This window comes from Nicotiana attenuata, chromosome 8 (assembly GCF_001879085.1).
Source record: "Nicotiana attenuata strain UT chromosome 8, NIATTr2, whole genome shotgun sequence".
Classification (NCBI taxonomy): domain Eukaryota; kingdom Viridiplantae; phylum Streptophyta; class Magnoliopsida; order Solanales; family Solanaceae; genus Nicotiana; species Nicotiana attenuata.
Genome location: NC_031996.1, coordinates 13,160,092 through 13,177,212, shown reverse-complemented (window position 1 = coordinate 13,177,212; position 17,121 = coordinate 13,160,092). Strand labels below are relative to the sequence as shown.

At 38.0% G+C, this 17,121-nt stretch overlaps 1 protein-coding gene across 5 annotated transcripts; it reads right to left on the bottom strand.

The window, feature by feature from the left end:
- LOC109230942 (protein FRIGIDA-ESSENTIAL 1-like) lies at positions 1,604 to 16,380 on the bottom strand. Of its 5 annotated transcripts, none has more exons than XR_002068733.1 (7): positions 16,078 to 16,380; positions 7,203 to 7,376; positions 6,870 to 7,074; positions 6,532 to 6,728; positions 5,272 to 6,437; positions 2,493 to 5,184; positions 1,604 to 2,002 (listed from the first exon to the last, which is right to left on the bottom strand). XR_002068733.1 is itself a non-coding variant. In XM_019396435.1 (6 exons), the coding sequence occupies exons 1-6, from the start codon at positions 16,355 to 16,357 to the stop codon at positions 5,155 to 5,157; spliced, it is 2,052 nt and encodes a 683-aa protein (XP_019251980.1). In that variant the 5' UTR covers positions 16,358 to 16,380; the 3' UTR covers positions 1,604 to 5,154. The 5 variants fall into 5 exon arrangements, 1 of the variants encoding a protein (XP_019251980.1); XR_002068734.1 differs by having other exon boundaries at positions 1,604 to 1,992; XR_002068732.1 differs by having other exon boundaries at positions 1,604 to 2,657; positions 4,735 to 5,184.

Sequence of the window (17,121 nt, the reverse complement as noted above, 5' to 3'; positions counted from 1 at the left end):
TCATACAAACAAAGAGATGGAAGCCAAACAAAATCAGAACATGGAAGGGGAAACTCCAATGGTCTCACCAAATGCAGTCACTTGTCAATCTAATAATCTTCGTTTTGGAATTACAAAGATATGAATAGATACAGTTTAAGTATGATGATTAAGCGGATCTAAGTGTGGTTATGCCAGCTTAACTGGATTTATTGCTTTCAACTCAGAGGTCAAACTTGAGCGTGTCAAAAAGGGTCTAATCAATAAACGAATAATGATCTAGCCCGGCCAAAATTTCTGTGGATCAAAATGGATTGGGATAAGATAGAGGCGGAGCCAGAATTTGAACCTTATGGGTTCAGTATTGTAGTTCGTTTAAGTTACTAGGTTCCAAATTAATAATTTATACATATTCGATAGATATTTCAGGATAGAGACAATGTTTGAATCAACTGGATTAAGATGGGTCAAATAGGCGGTCATAGTCGGACTTGCTTAACATGACTCAACCTCTCTTCCTTCTATATTTTCTTTTTGGAAAGAAAAAAAAAGAAAGAATGTCAAGGCTTTATGTATTTTTGAAATTATTAGCTTAAATTCTTTGAGCTTTATATGTATGTTCAGATTTGATTTTTAACCCGTTGAGTTGCACTTTTTTATATGTTTTGAGCCACTAGTTTGATGGATCATTTCGGGCTCTTCAACAAATGGATTATAACTCAAGCCGTTTAAACTTGGGTGGGAATAAAGGGATTTCTTAAAAGTATGTTGGTTTTGTAAATTGGTCGCAGGAATTCTGTCTGAGAGGAAAGAATAAGTGTTGGAGTTCTTTTGTGTGAACCAAAGAAGATGAGGCATGAAGTTGCAGACATATATTCATCAGGTTTAGCAGCCAGCCTACAATTTGAGTACATTAACTTCAGTTGGTGATTTCAACATTTCAAGGCTCTATTATAGCACATAATGCTTTTCTTTGTGAATCTTTGGCCGGTTAAAAGAGCAGTCTGGTGCACTAAGCTCCTGCTTTACGAGGGGTTTAGAGAAGGGCCAGACCACAAGGGTCTATTGTATGCAGTCTTACCCTGTATTTCTACAAGAGGCTATTTCCACGGTTCGAACGCATGAGCTCCTGGTCACATGGCAACAACTTTACCAGTTACGCCAAGACTCACCTTCAATTTTCAAATTGTCACTGGCTGAATTTTCAAATTGTCAGTGTAAATAATGGGAAGAAAAACATTCATGCTTCCTTCTTTTTAAATATAAATAATACAGTTCCTTCTACCTCCTTAGTTTGCTTAAGACATGTAAGAGTTTTAGCTTTGTGACTAGATTACATACATTGGCATCCATGTCACTGAAATACTAAGAGATTGGTAGACTTATTTAGACATTGATGGATTTTTTCAGCCTAGTTTTTATCTCACCACCAACACCAGATATTCTCCTTCCTGGCGTCTTCTCCTATCCCAGTGAAGACGGGAGGCAATACCTTTTTTTATAACCGTGGTGTCTGGGCCAGCTTGCGGGTACCTCAACTAAAATTTAAAACACACATAACAGGAGATAAAGTTGAATAAATTGTATTTGCAGCTAAATAAGCAAATATAAGGGCAACAACATATAGAGATTTCAGGGATACAGCTTCTACTACATAGAAAAGAACTTTTTCATCGACAGAAAGCAGAAACAAGTGGGCCCTACTAGAACTCACATGATTATTACGCAAGTATAGCCACTTTTACTACGCAGGGTGCTAAAAAAGGCCCAAATCATTAGCATTTAGCATCTACTTCATTTACATATTTCAGGCTACACCAAAAAGCAAAGAGTTCTTTTAAATATCTCAGGTTTATCTCCTTCCAACTAGCCTATCTACTTTCTGCAGAGACTGTTTTGCAATGCGTCCATGATCATTATGCCTCTAGCTTGTTAAGGCTTCGCCGACAGTTTACAACTGATCCAATGTAAGACTAAAGAGTGAGATAAATACATTCGCGAGCTGCCTGACATCTGCACAATGCTGAAATAGACGATTAGTATCAACAATATCATCCCTATACATATACATCCGTAGAAGAAATTTTCGATAGTTGTTCTGCATCAGAGGAGCTTATAAATTTGCTATCCATCCAAAGCAAGACTCTTTGAAACTGAGGCGAACCCAGGATTTGATGGTCGCGGGTGCACTTTTAGATTCAACCAAAATCTGCTTTGTATATAGGGTGCCCACTACTAATATATCACTATTTTCTAAAGACATACATGTATATATGGAATTTTTGCAAAACTTTACGGGTGCTAGTGACCCCTCTCTGTATAGCATTGGTCCGCCTCTGCTTTGAGAGTTGTCTTACTCTTCCAAAGTATATGCACATGACCACTGAATCCTATTTCTGTCTGAGCTGGATATTATATTGTAATCTGACTATGAAATTTCCTTTTCATATGACAAGAATTTGACAGTTTTGATAGGATCCTCTACTCATTACCTTCTTAAGTAGCTGACTTACGTAAGCTTACTCTGTTCATCTCAGGTGATCCCTTCAAAATATGATGCCCCAGCAGTGTCCGTTGCTCCTTCATCGCCTATTCTGGCTTAGGATCTACTGCTTCCTCAAACACTGCCTCTGCGGAACTATGTTCAATCCAATAATCTAGATGGAAATTTTATTCTTCTGCAATTCCACACATTAAAACTAACAGAAGCATAGAATGAGCAACAAAACAATGCATGTGCTTCAGCATTTGCTATCCTTTGGAAGAATTTAGTGTTTAAGGTTAAGATTCCTTATAAAATCTTTGAATTTCACGTCATTTATAATGCTCTATGAAACCTAAAGGGCATAATTGCGATAAATACAGAAATCAGGAGGATTTTTAAGTTCCACAAACAAGAGCCAACTAATATAAGAAGAGTTAGCCAAAAGCCACTAACTTAGACTAACAAAGAAGTTGCAATGCACTGTCTAGGACCTTTATTGCGCTATTGACCTTTGCTTTCAAGCCAAAAGAACAGTTAGTGTCACTTCTAATGTCGTTTGCACATCGTTACATGTCATAGGATGCTCAATAACTAGTTCTACTGCAAACTATGTCATTGCCATGTTATACAACTAAAGGCTCAAGAAAACTCCTATTGTTCCAAGCCAAAATTTCCAATTATCTCTTAGGGGTCATTTGGTATGCGGGATAAGGTGGAATAAGGTGTGGTACTAAATTTATATTTGTTTGGTTGACGGTATAAATTTATCCCGGGATAAATTTATACTGTCAACCAAACATAATATAAACTTAGTCCCGGACTTAATCCTGGATATCCCAATCTTATACCACCTTATTCCATCAAACTTAGTATAATTTTATCCCACCTCCCAGGTGGGATAAATTAATCTAGGGAATATAATTCCAGGACTATAATCCCGGGATAATTTAGTCCGCGTACCAAACGACCCCTTAGTGCATAGTATTTGCTTGGCCCCACAAATAAAACTTAAATTATCTTAGACTGGATCCTCACTAATTAAACATCCAACTCATTGCACTTCCTGCTGGTTCAACACATGATTAGACTCGGAATAATTCTTACGCAACTTTAGTTAACAACTCAATGCTTAATGAGATGGCTATAGAGCCAAGGAGATTGCAATCCAACATAGATTACCCACCAGAGAATGCCATTGCATCTGACCATACTATTGCACTGTTTTTGGCAGAGTACCACTCAAAAGGTCCGCATGTAAATACAAAATCCACAGTTCTATCAACATAGAGAAATAGTGTTAACTATAGCAACCAAATTCCACATGACCTCCTTTTTACCTGTTACAGAAGTATTTTTAAAAAATTTTGGTGGTGTTCGAGCCAGCTTGCACACACTGCGACTATGCCACTGAGTACCTACTTACCTCCCATTGACACGGATGCCAAGTAATTTTGCCCACCGAAGTTTAGGCAGAAAGGAAGAAATCACTTCGCGTTTTTTTGCCTCAATCTCCCATGCAGTACTTCAAGCTCTTAAGATATCCTATATGTCAAAATTGGTTACCATGGCCATTGAAAAGGTCATATGCACAACAAATCTAGTAGTTTGGTTGTTCCTCACATGGAATACTATACTTTTCAAAGTACAAGAATGTCTAGCACAATTCCTTCTCAAAAATTCTTTTTCCTTCTCAAAAAGAATGTCTAGCACAATTGACCATTACACCCTTATCTAAGGATTGAATGAACAAAAAGCTGCTCAAAGCTAAACCTCCGTTTCCCAGTCAAGAACCTCCCATCATAGTGAACCTCTCCCCAGATGAGGTGGGTGCCTCTTACTCAAGGGGATCAAATCAAAGTTCACTAGGTAGCCACCGATCTATAGTTATCTATAAACTCCCATGCTTAGTGGAGAAGAAACAAACAAAAGTATCCTTGCTTGCTATCCAATACTTTGTCACGAACTATGGTTGCTAGTTTATTTCATGTATTGCTTGCACTAGTCAATATCTAACCAGCTAAGTTGATTGGAGAAAGATTTTATGAGGACATATTCCCCTATTCAAAGACAAGGGATGAAAGACCTCCCAATCTACTTCATGTAACCCTGGAGAAAGAAGTTGACACTTCCCTTACTAACGAAATGTCGTGTTTGTTTATCTTCAAAGGCACAATCTGCTCCTACTCGTCTTTATTACCTTCCTTCAACTATTAAGATGTTTTAGTTTCCTAACTTTTAAAAGTGCAAAGAGCACAAACTACGCTTCAGACCTGGAGCCTTATACGAGCTAATGAGACCTTCACGCCAAAGCCATTAAAGTATCTTTCAGATAGATGCCTCTATTTGTATGGAGAATTGGCTGCTAATAGATCTCGCGCTGTGTCCTCCTCGTTTTCCCACCACCTTCCAACTTGTGAGAGTAATCTAGTAGTTGACTCCACCGAAGATGATGACACATTAGCAAATATTATTTCCCTACCAAGATTGAATCAAATTATTACCAAGTGAACATAGATGATTCCAAACACTTTCGAGCCATAAAGCAGCAAAAAAGGTCTTATCTTATAAGAAGAAATCCATACGCAAAATTAATATTTTGATTCTAGCCCCTTAGTAGAAACAAAATTTGTCCCACAGTGACGTGTTTCACCAATTCCTGACTGATGGCAGCACGTAGAGCAAAACTCATCTCAGGATTTTCCATATTTCTCCACATACCCCTGCAATCACAGATTAATCAATTGTCAAGTTCAGGGAAGAAAGACTCAGCCACAGTCAGCGAGTACTGTTCCAAAGTGTTGACTCACCTCAATGAGCTTAGCTACTTTTGGCTTAGAAACAGAGAGATACTGCTTAATGGATTCAGTCGTATCAGGAATTTGATCAGGTTGCAAAGAGTTAATGACCTTATCTACTGATTTCTTAACAATCATCTTATATGCATCCCTAATCAAGAGACCTTCATGCCAAGTTGGCTTCAGCAATTCTTTGACGAATTCCACAAGAGCAGCACGAAAGTGCTTCAAAACTCCTGATTCATAGTTCACAGATCCATCTCTCCTGAAGTCATTATCAATTTCATAGTTGTGTCTGGGCCTCTCTAATTTTGATTGTGTCCTTTTTTGGCCTCTGGGATTAACTGATCTTGGGTGCTTTTCTTCTTTTGAAGAGGTATTCACGTTTTCTTGATGAGCTGTAGCTCTATCAGCTGTTTCTCTTTCATCGGCAGTCAAATCTTTCTCTGCTGCGCTGGTTTGCTCAATGCTATCACGAATCGGATCATACAGACTTTCTGGAGGGGGAATAATTTGACTAAGAAAGGTTGATGGTTGAAAAGGCACAGAAGGCTTCCAGTAATCAAAATACACCTTCGTCTTATAATCACGTGAGTGTTCCATGTCCCTTGATAAATCAGTCCAAGAGAAAGGTTCAGTTCCAGAACCAGGAAGTGCTGAAGACTTGTTTGAGGTTGACCTAGAAGAACAATATTCTCGACTATGGTCTAAAAGCTTCTGATCACTAACCGGATCTAGGTTTGAAGAAGAAGTAAGATAAGAAGGCCACCTATCCACAGAGTGATTCAAGTGTGGATAATGATGATTTCCGAGCATAAGCTGGGTCCTCTTATAACCCGTGTCGTCCAAAACTGAGCTATAAGACGGAACTTCAGCGCTCTGATACTTGTAAGATGAGAGTACTGAGCTACTTAGAAGCACTCCACTATGATAGCTATCTTTATTAAGAGAATCATCTTTGAGTAATAGTGATGAAGAGCTTCCATAACCAGCCAAGTAGGATTTACATCCAAGAGTCTCCCTTCCGATGTCTCTAAACGGCATGTTTGACCGATGCTCATCGCTATGCATATGCAATTCAATGTCACTATTCAACCTTTGATTTTCTCCTCGAACTGCAGATGGTGCCAAATCAGAAAAACAATCTGCTGCTAGTCTTTCAGTGGTACTTTTTGAACCTATAAGGCAGAAGTTAATTTTGTCAGGATTAGTAATGCAAGGCTGTGCAATACTTAAGGTTAACCCATTCCTATAAAACTAGTTTGATATTACCTTCTCCATCTATGAGTTTGCTTTTCATCTTTGCAGCATCTAAAACACCATCCTTATCATGGCTAGTTAGAGGATCCCTTCCTTTGACGCACCAACTTCTAGAGTAAAACTCACTTCTATCTGCTGGTCTTTTGTTTCCACCACTAGAATCATCAACGGGGGACAAACTTCTTAGCCTAATCTTCGGAACATCCAACCTGGAAAATCCAGAATATCAAGACTTGGTTCTACTTGAAATATAACCAAAACAAACTTCCAACAAGGAGATATTCAAAAGCAGCATAAGACCCAACTTCCTAGTACGACTAAAGAATTGAACCAGGACCAGTATAATAAACCTTGATGACGTTTGTCGTAAATCCTCCGACGCTTCTTGATGACCTCCTCCTTCAGAGAATTGGGCACCAATAACCTCCTTGCTAGAAGCATCACTATTTACTATATCAGCACTTGCTTTATGATCAAAAGGCTGGATTTCATGGGTTATCCTTTTCCCACTGTATCCAAGAGCTTGAGGATCAGAAAGCACGACCGTCCTTTTTCCTGCAAGAGCCCCAACAGGATCCCCGTGAATCTCTATGACTCTTGTTACAGGAGATCAGAATGTTCAATTTTTTTAATTGATAAGTAATATCGGAATGTTTCCCGTTTAATTTAACAAGAGTTCTCACCATCCAAACTTGAATCATTCTTTTCTCTTCTTTCATCTGAATTAGATATTCTGCAACTGCCACTACCCTCTTCAAGCATAGTGGTATCAGGATTTACTAAAGATTGTTTTGGAGTAGAAATTCCTGATCTTAAGTGCTCTTCAAGACCCACAGGCTCCAGAATGTGGGTTCCATCTACAAGGAAGAAAGATCAGAGTAAGCCACATAGCAATAGACAACTTTTTGGTGGATACCCTAACACTTATCTACACGAAAACTCTGCCTAAGCATGAAAACCATTGTCTGTCTTACCAGATCTACCGTGCACACGAAATCTTACAACAACAACTAGGCCTTAGTCCCAAACAAGTTGGGATCGGCTATATGCATCCTCACTAACCATGTCTCTCCATTAAAGCTCAACTCATGTCATCAACATACCAAATAAAAATAAGAGTGAAAAATAAGTTACATACCTATAAATAATAGTTGAAATATTAAATTTATGATAAGGTCAAAATACTCCTAGACAAAAGCAATAGGTTCAAAATCAACGTACTAACAAGACTAATAGCCCGTTTGGCCAAGCTGCAAAAATCAGCTTATTTTGAGAAGTGCTTTTTTTTAAAAGTGCTTTTCTCAAAAGTACTTTTGGTGAGAAGCAGTTTGTGTTTGGCTAATTAGTTTGAAAAGCACTTCTGAGCAGCAATTAGTGTTTGGCCAAGCTTTAAAAAATTGCTTCTAAGTGTATTTTTCTCAAAAGTGCTTCTCAAAAAAGTGTTTTTGGAGAGAAGCTACTTTTTTCTGCTTCTCCTCAAAAGCACTTTTTTTCCTTCCAAAAGCTTGGCCAAACACCTCAATTTTTGGCCAAAAAGAAGCTTGGCCAAACAGGCTATAAACCTATTCTCAACTAGTAGATATTACCTATATGGATCTTTTTCTTCTATTGTGCCCTATTTTTAACTCCTCTGTATTGATTCCAAGAAATTATAGGTATTTTAAGACACCTTCCTCACATGTGATTTTAGGTCTACCTTGTTCTTTTTTAACACGTTCACTCGCCATAGTTTCACACCTACGGACCGATGCATTTGTTAGGTCGATATAGGACATGACCAAACTATCTAGCAGCCTTCTCTCATGTTATTTTCAATGTGTGTTATTTTCACTTTCTGGATAATATGGTCATTTTTTATCTTATCTAATTTTGTATGACCACACATCGATTCTAGCATCCGCATCTCTGTAACATTCATCTCGTAAATACGTTAGATTTAGTGGCCCAACATTCACTAGCATTTTGTTGGTCCTATAATTTTTTTGTACAACTTACCTTTTACTTGGTAGGCATCCTCCTATCACATAACACTCCCGATAGTAGCACTTCTCCATTTCAACTATCGGTTTTAATTCTATGAGTAACATCTTCATTTATCATTCCATTCTCTTGAAACAACGATCATATATATCTAACATATTTGTATTTTGGCGCTGCAATCGTGTTTAGTCTCACCTCAATTTTGCTTTTCTCATGCTGACTAAACCTGCAGTGCATGTATTCAATTTTATTTCTACTTATCCTAAAACCTTTAATCTCCATAGTTCATGTTTTTGGTTGACGCCCACGCCGGTTTCGTCAATTAACACAATACTCTCAGCAAATAGCATATACCATGTGACCTCATATTGTATTGTATTAGTTAGCACATCCAAAACTAGGGTAAACAAGTAGAGGTTCAATAATGATCCCTGGTGTAGACCCATTGTTATGAGAAACTTTTTTGTATCTTCTACTACTATTCTCACGCTAGTGACGGCTCATTCATACATGTGCTTTGTGACATCTATATACTCTCTCTGTCCCATTTTATGTGAAGGTATTACTCTTTAGGAGTCGAACAAATTTTTCTTTGGTTATGATTTTCTCAGACTCTTATTTTGAATCACTACCTATGTTGACTTGTAGTACATTTCATGTAGTTCGCAAATATATAAATTTTATTTTAAAAAATATGAAGAATCTATAACCGAATTCACATAAACAATTAAGTGATTTGACCCTCGTACTCCGAACCCCTTTACATAATTAGGATAGGATAGAGGGAGTATTTAATATGAATTCCTTTTTTCTCTATGACCCACCTAAGGAACTCATGGTACTCTACATATGTTTTCTCTAGATCAATGAACACCATGTGTAGATCTTTATTCCTTTCTACGATTAATTTTCATCAATCTTCTTCGCGAGAATATAGCCTTGGTTACAAATCTACCAAGCATTAACCCAAACTGGTTGTCTATCAAACTTGCATATTCTTACATTTACGCCCTATCACTCTTTCCTATAGCTTCATCATATGACTCGTGAGCTCAATATTAAGATAGTTCGCACAACTTTGATATTTCCGTTGCTCTTAAAATTTGGAATCGGTGTATTTACTCGTCGGGCATCCTACCACTTTTTAGTATAGCATTGAATAGCTTGGTGAACCATTCTACTTCAATCTCTCCATCACACTTCTGAACCTCTATCCGGATACTATTTGAACCACAAGCACTCCGATCCTCATATTTTTCAAGGCATCCTTTACCTTTGTTTGCCTAATTCTACGAGTGTAGCTAAAGTTTCTATCACGCACAGATGTGTAGAGGTCCAAAATGTCATTTTCTTGATTCGAGTTGAACAACTGACCAATAGCTCCGTGACCTCGTTATTTCCCTAGCTTTTGGTACAAGTCATCTAGAGCTTCCCCTCGAGCTTTATTAATAGCCTTCTTAGCTTCCCTTTTGTATCCTTCAAAGGCTTCCCTGTCTTCTGCTTTTGGCAACTTCATATAGCATTTTCTTTAGCTTTAGTAACTCTTTATACCTCATCATTTCACCACCGGGATTCATGTGGTCGAGTCCTAGATCTTTAAACACACCTAACAATTCAGTTACTTTTTTAATGCACCCTAACAGTTACTTCCATAGAATGTCTGCGTCCTCCTCTATGTCCTTAGCTCCCTTCTCTCATAGTTTTTCTTAAAACGTTAATCGGTAAGCACCCTTTAATGCCCACCACCTAATTAGCGGTTGTTTGCAGGTCGTACTCTTTCTCCAAAGGCTTCCTCGTCTTCTGCTTTAGGAAACTTCCTATAGCACTTTCTTTTAGCTTTAGTAACTCTTTGTACCTCCTCAATTCACCACCAGAATTCCTGTCTTCGAGTCCTATATCTTTAGACACACCTAACGACTCAGTTACTACATTTTTAATGCAACCTGCCATTTCCTTCCACAGGATGTGTACGTCCCTCTACATACCAAGCTCCCTTCTCTGGTAGTTTTTCTTAAAACGCTAGTTGTTAGCGCCTTTTAATGTCGACCACCTAATCTGCGATTGTTTGCAAATTGTCTTTTTTTTCCACTCTACTCTTAAGCTTTGCATTTAAAATCATTAACCTATGTTGGGTTGTCATTACTTTTCCTGGAATAATTTTACAGTCCTTGCATGTAGTTCTATTCACGTTTTTTTGGAAGGAAAAAGTTTATTTGACTATGGTTAACCCCACTTATATAAGTTATTATGTGAGAATCTCTCTTTTTAAAGTATGTGCTAGCTATCACTAAATCATAAGCTAAAGCGAATATTAAGACGGCCTTTCCTTTGTCATTCCTAGTAACCATAACCATAATCCCAGTGTACTTGTTCAAAACTGTCACAATCTTCACACATGACCATTTAAATCTCCCCCTATAAAGATTTATTGTCTCCCGGAATCCCTTGAACCAAAGTGTACATATCCTCCAAAACTTAGCTATAACTTCTACATCTAATCATATTGTGAAGCATAGCCAATAATATCATTGATCGTCTCTTTTCGCCATATAATCTTTAGTGCAATAATCCTATCTCCGACTCATTTTACCTCTATAATCTTATCTATAAGTCTCGATTCTACAATAATTTCCACTCCATTCCTATTTTACCTATCTCACAATACCGTAATTTATAACTCATGTTACCTATCTCTATAGGCTTTTGCCCTATTCATTTAGTTTCCTATAAGCATGCAATATCCACGCTCCTCCTTTTTAGGGTATCCACTCAAAGTGCCTATGTTCCAGCTACCTACCCGGATCCGACTTTCTTAGACTAGCTCTTTTACCCTTATTTGTCCATGATGTGAGAAGATTTTCTTATTTTGCACCACATCCACGCACTTATATGGTGGAACTAGCTACTTTACCCACACCCATCCATGATATGGGATCCCTTTCATATTTTGCACCACATCTGGGCGCTGATGTGGCAGAACTAACTTCTTTACCAAGACCTCTCCGTGATGTGGGAATCCTTGCTCATACTTCCTCACACCCATGCGACAATGTGATACAACCCCTTGCCCATTTTTCTCTCACATTTGGGTGTCGATTGCATGCATGCCTAGGTAGGCAGACCCCAATGATATTTGTTATATAAGGATTCATCATAAATTGTCAAGTTTTACGCTAGCTTCAAGCATACCGCAACCCCATATGAGCAATGTGGTTTATCCAGGTTTAGGACCAGTAATATGAGCAAGCTCACACAAGCGAAGTTAAGGCACATGAAACTTTATTGCCAAATAATAAGGCCAGTAGATAATGGTGCAGGACAAACCTTAAGGAAATCCTACATTACATATATTTCCATATTTAGGGATGGCAATGGGGCAATAGGGGTTGGTTTGAGCTAGAGTCCCCCCTCCTTCTCATAAAGCATGCACCTCGTTGCCGAAACCCCATTATTATTTCTCGGAATTAGCTTTGTTGAAGACACTCAAACCTCTCATCTCGAACCCCTTTGCCTCTTTATCAAAGATGTAACTACCTTCGAGTTTTGACCTCGTTCTTAGTGTCCCACAAAACTCCTTTAAGCATCTCTAATTCCTTGGTAACGGCAACAGGCGCATGCATAAGAGACACGTAATATTGGAAACAAGGTCTTGATCAATACTTCTGAACCATCTTAAATCCATGGTCTAGGCAACATCCATATACATGGAGAAAACTCAACGTTAGGTTATCACCACTAAGTTTTTAATGCATGGTATTTGCAACTCTAGATGATCATTTGATCTTTCCGAATTTTACTATTTGGGTTCTTTCAATAAGAGTTCAAATTGTTCAAGAGTTCAAGTTCATTTGCTGTGCTTACTACGAAATAGAGTGGAGCTAATGATATTAAGGAATTTAGGTTTTTTAGCCATGAGAAGTATCTAAAAATAATGACAATAACACTTGAAAGGATATTGAAACTCGTGTTGGATAACCAAATCGCCTCGATATGCATTTGCAAGGAGAAAACTTCTTGTTTGATAGCTTATGAGTTGGTAGACACAAGATTAGACTGAGAAAACATATTAGGCAATATATCTACAATGAGATTTTTTGTCCTCTTGAATGGCACCACATGTGAATTCTTTAGAGAGTCCGAGGGGTAAAGGGGAGATCCTTATCAGATCGCAATGGGGCTTTCAAGCTTCAGTATAATCATAGAGGAAACATTGTCTAAGGGAATTCAAAAGAAAGGTTTGAGGTTGGCCAAGAAAGAAAAGGAATGGTCACCGTATTATATCTATTGTTTGCAAATGATACTTCTAACCCTTGTGAATCATAGGGTAGAATACTGTCGTACTTATTTAGTAGCATGTTTAATGTTGTGCCGAGACTGCGAATACATACACAAGGCCAAATTGGTACTAGCTGGGGTTGCGCAAGAATCCATACTTTGACACTAACCATGAGTGAAACAGGAAGGTGGTCACAGTATTGAGTATTGATTACGTATTTGGGATTGCCTCTATGAAGGAAATTCAAGGACAAAGAACCCTAACACCTTGTCATAGAAAAATTCTCAAGCAAAGGCTTAATAGTTGGAATAACTACATTTGCCTAAGCGAGGAAAGTTGAAGATATTTTTATACGTTACCCACATAGTATGTGGCTATGTTTTACCCCATCCACTATAGTTGATAGATTCAAGTCTGGAGATACTTTTTAGTGGGAACTAAAAGACGAGAAGAAATCACATTTGGTAGAGTGGGGAAAAAAAGGCTTAATAGGCAAATAGAGTTTTGTATTTGCATGGATTTTTGTGCTTGACCCCCCAACTCCACAGGTTTTCATCTAGATATCTGAAACTATTCAAAACCAATGTTTTAAATACCTCTGACTCTATGTTCTCTTAATTGTGTTGACGTGAATACAATTTCGTATCTACCTAAAACTACTTTGCGTATTTCTTAATCGCGTTGACGTGAATACACGTCAGTATCTACATCAGATAAAACCAGGCCACATCACCATTTATTTTCAAAAAGCTACTTTTAAAAAAAATTAAAATCCCAAATCCATCCCAGTTCTCTTTCTAACCACAAAGTTTTCCGACCATCTTCTCCTTGAAAAACTCCTCCAGTAATCTTCTCCCTCACAAGAATCTAATTCACTCTGACACTAATTCCTAATAGAAGACTGACCACCGACAAAATCCATAGCTCCACCATTTTTCAGCATTGGTCATAGTTAACACAGAAGTTATCAAAGGCGAAAAGTGCAAAAAAGCTCTAAGGTCCGTTGGGGCTTTAAGCGCAAAGCGCAAATAAAGCATGGGTTTTAATGAAAAAAGGTGCAACTGGAAAAAAAGTAAAAATATGTATATGCAGTCCAAGACTAATAATTATAAGCATGAATAACAAATATATGGACAAAGAAATTAAAAGAAGTTTACGATAAAGTGAAATATCAATTGTTTAATGTCGCCTTTTCAGGATTACACTCATTGGCAAGAAAAAGTATGCCTTAGTACCTTGATGCGACACTAAAACGCCTACAAAGCGAGGCGAAGCGCTCAACATGTTTTGAGCCTCGCTTCCGGGCTTAAGCGCGCCTTTGACAACACTGGTTCACACAGCCACCATCTCTCCATCTTAAATCTTCACCATCCCCTTCCTCTAAGACAAGCCACCAACACCACAAACAACTGCATGCCATTCCCTCAAACTCAATAGAGCTGAATCCCACCTACATCCACGGGCTATAGAGATTAATTAGAAACATTCCTGCTCAGTGCCACAAAAGCACTATCACCGGTCAAAGGTGTTTAACACACTGTTTTTGAACATTTAAGAAGTTCGGATGATAATCCGTGGAGTTGGAGTGTTGGAACAGAATTTCGTGCAAGAATGGATGTCTATTTGCCTATTATACCAACAAAAAGAATGACCCATACTTTGGAGGGAGTTAGGATCTCAAGATTGCGCCCTATAAGTGACACTATGAAATAGTGCAGATTTACTCTAAACTTATATGGACTCAACATCTCATAGCAGTGTTATTAAAAGCCATTGCTTCGTAGCTTAAAGCAATGAAGCGATGTGGAGCAAGGGATTGTCACTTCATAGGTGAAGCCATAAAGCTTCGTAGAAATGCGGAATCAAACGATGACATGCAAATTGATCCCAACAAAAAAGTGGCCATTTCGTTTAATATCAATTTTGAGGAGTTGGACTAATATAATCATTTTTGTATGTTGGAAACTTTTTTGGATCGGCAGAGGAAAGCAATTTGATTATTACACTTTAAATCATGTGTTTGGTATTTTTAATGTTGTGAATTGTGCGATGCACTTCAAAGAAGCATGCGCTTCCCTTCCCGCCTTTCGCTTCAAGACACATGGATATTTGTCGTTTTTTTACGTTTTTCCCTTTAAAAGCATTGTACAAAGACTCCTTTTATAAAGGAGGTAACAAGGAAGAACAGTGAAGGCCACAATAGAAAAGTGAGCCGGAAATTGCATTGACATCAAATATAGGAAAAGATATAATTATAAAAAAGATATCATCTATGATTCGAGCTGTGGAAGCAGCCACTAATGCTTGCACTAAGGTAGGGCGGGGTCCTTCTCTGGACCGTGTGAATGCAGGATGCTTTGTGCACAGGGCAGTCCTTTTTTACATTATCTGTGATTCAAGTTGAATTGTGTGACCATCTCATCTAAAAGTTTAAGCTGTTAGAGAAAGCATATCTTATTTATTTAAGTATGTCTTCAACACGTTCCACACAAGTGGGCTCGATCCTGAGCCAAGCACGTGAAATTTTGTTTGATAACGAATGGCGGTGAGACTCGAACCAAAAACCTTGCTCTGATTCCAATCTTGAAGTGAGTGACCATCTCATTTAAAAGCTAAAGCTATTGGAGAGAGGCCGGTTTTGTTTACGTAGTTATGTCTTCAACATGCTAACCTTGGGCGTAATTCAACCTCAAAGCTTGCTCATAAGGTGAGGATTGTGCAAGATCATATAAACAGACCTTCCCATCTGAGGTGGGAACTCAACAACCCTTCCCTCTTTGCACGCCCAAGCTTGCCAATGTGGATAATTGATATATTCTTCTCCACTTAATTACTAGGCTTTTTTCTGCCATAGTGTTCGACCTAACTTGTTACTACTTGCCCCATAAAATCAACAACACACCCAGTGTAATCCCACAAGTGGGCTCGGGGAGGGTAGTATATATGCAGCCTTACCCCTACCTTGTGAAGATAGAGATGTTGTTTCCGATAACCCTCGGCTCAGGTGAACGTGCCCTTAAAATCAGCTGAGATTAATTTACCAGGCTTCAGGAAAGCAGTGATTAAATGATAAATAATAATGCAAAAGAAACTGGGGGCCAACTACTAAATCGAAACCAACATCTTTTATCACAAAGATTGTACACTATATATTATATGCTCGTCCATTTGATAATAGAAGACTAATAAAGCCAAACAACGAAACTGAAGACATGCAGTCATACAAGATAGTAAATACCCAAAAGTTGTCGCACCAAAAAATCTACATAAATAAGATGGAATTTATCTCTTAAAGAACGAACCTTTTTTATGGATTTTTTCGTGGAGTGGAGCTAATCCTTCACTATTTTCTTCTCTGTTTTTAGTTTCTTCTTCCACCTCAATTTCTTCGGACTGTGATGCAATTGATACTGGAACTAAAGGAAATTGCAATAAAGAAGGCGCATCAGAGGATTTGGGTATCGAGATTGAGTTGTTGTTTAGTGGATCAGCCACCGCAACCAATGAGTATCGGGGCATTGAGGTATAAGGAGTGAATTCATAAATTGGTTTTTTTGCTGGAAAGGAGGAGTAGGCATCCATCGGTCGGTTCAATTCGGGTTTAATGAAATTCGGTTCGGTTTGATTTGTTGTACCAGTACTCGAACCAAAATAAGTTCGGACTTTTGGTTTTGGGGGGGGGGGGGGAAAAAAAAAAAAAACAGAAATAGCCTCATTTACAATTACTAATTTGTTATGAAACAATAAAAGAAAAAGAATAGTATTTCAGAGAAAAGTAGGGAGAGAGAATTCTTATTGATTTGGGATGAATTACAATGGAATATAACCCTCTATTTATAGGGAGAGGGTGACTTAGCCACCAAGTAATAAACCCTAGAATCTCTTTAAATATAGACATTCACCATAAATAAAATTCTATTTATAACACTCCCCCTTGAATGTCTATTCAACAAATAATGTGCCTCGTTAAAACCTTAACTAAAAGAAAACCCAATAGGAAAAAAATTCTAGAAAAGGAAAAAGAGTACACATATCTAACAATACGCCTTTTGGTTGCCTCGTTAAAAACCTTGCAAGGAAAACCCAGTGGGACAAAACCTTATAAGGGAAAAAGAGTACAACGCGTATTAACTCCCCCTGATGAGAGCATCAATTCACATCCTTAAGCATTTGCATTCCAATCTTGTGCACCATCTTCAAAAGATCTTTGGTAGAGATTTGATAAACAAATCAGTCATATTAACTTGAATGAATATATTGCACCTTGAAATCATCATTCTTGATAGAGATGAATTGTCTTCATATGATTTTGTTGGAATCGTCAGTTCAATATCTTCACATAGAGG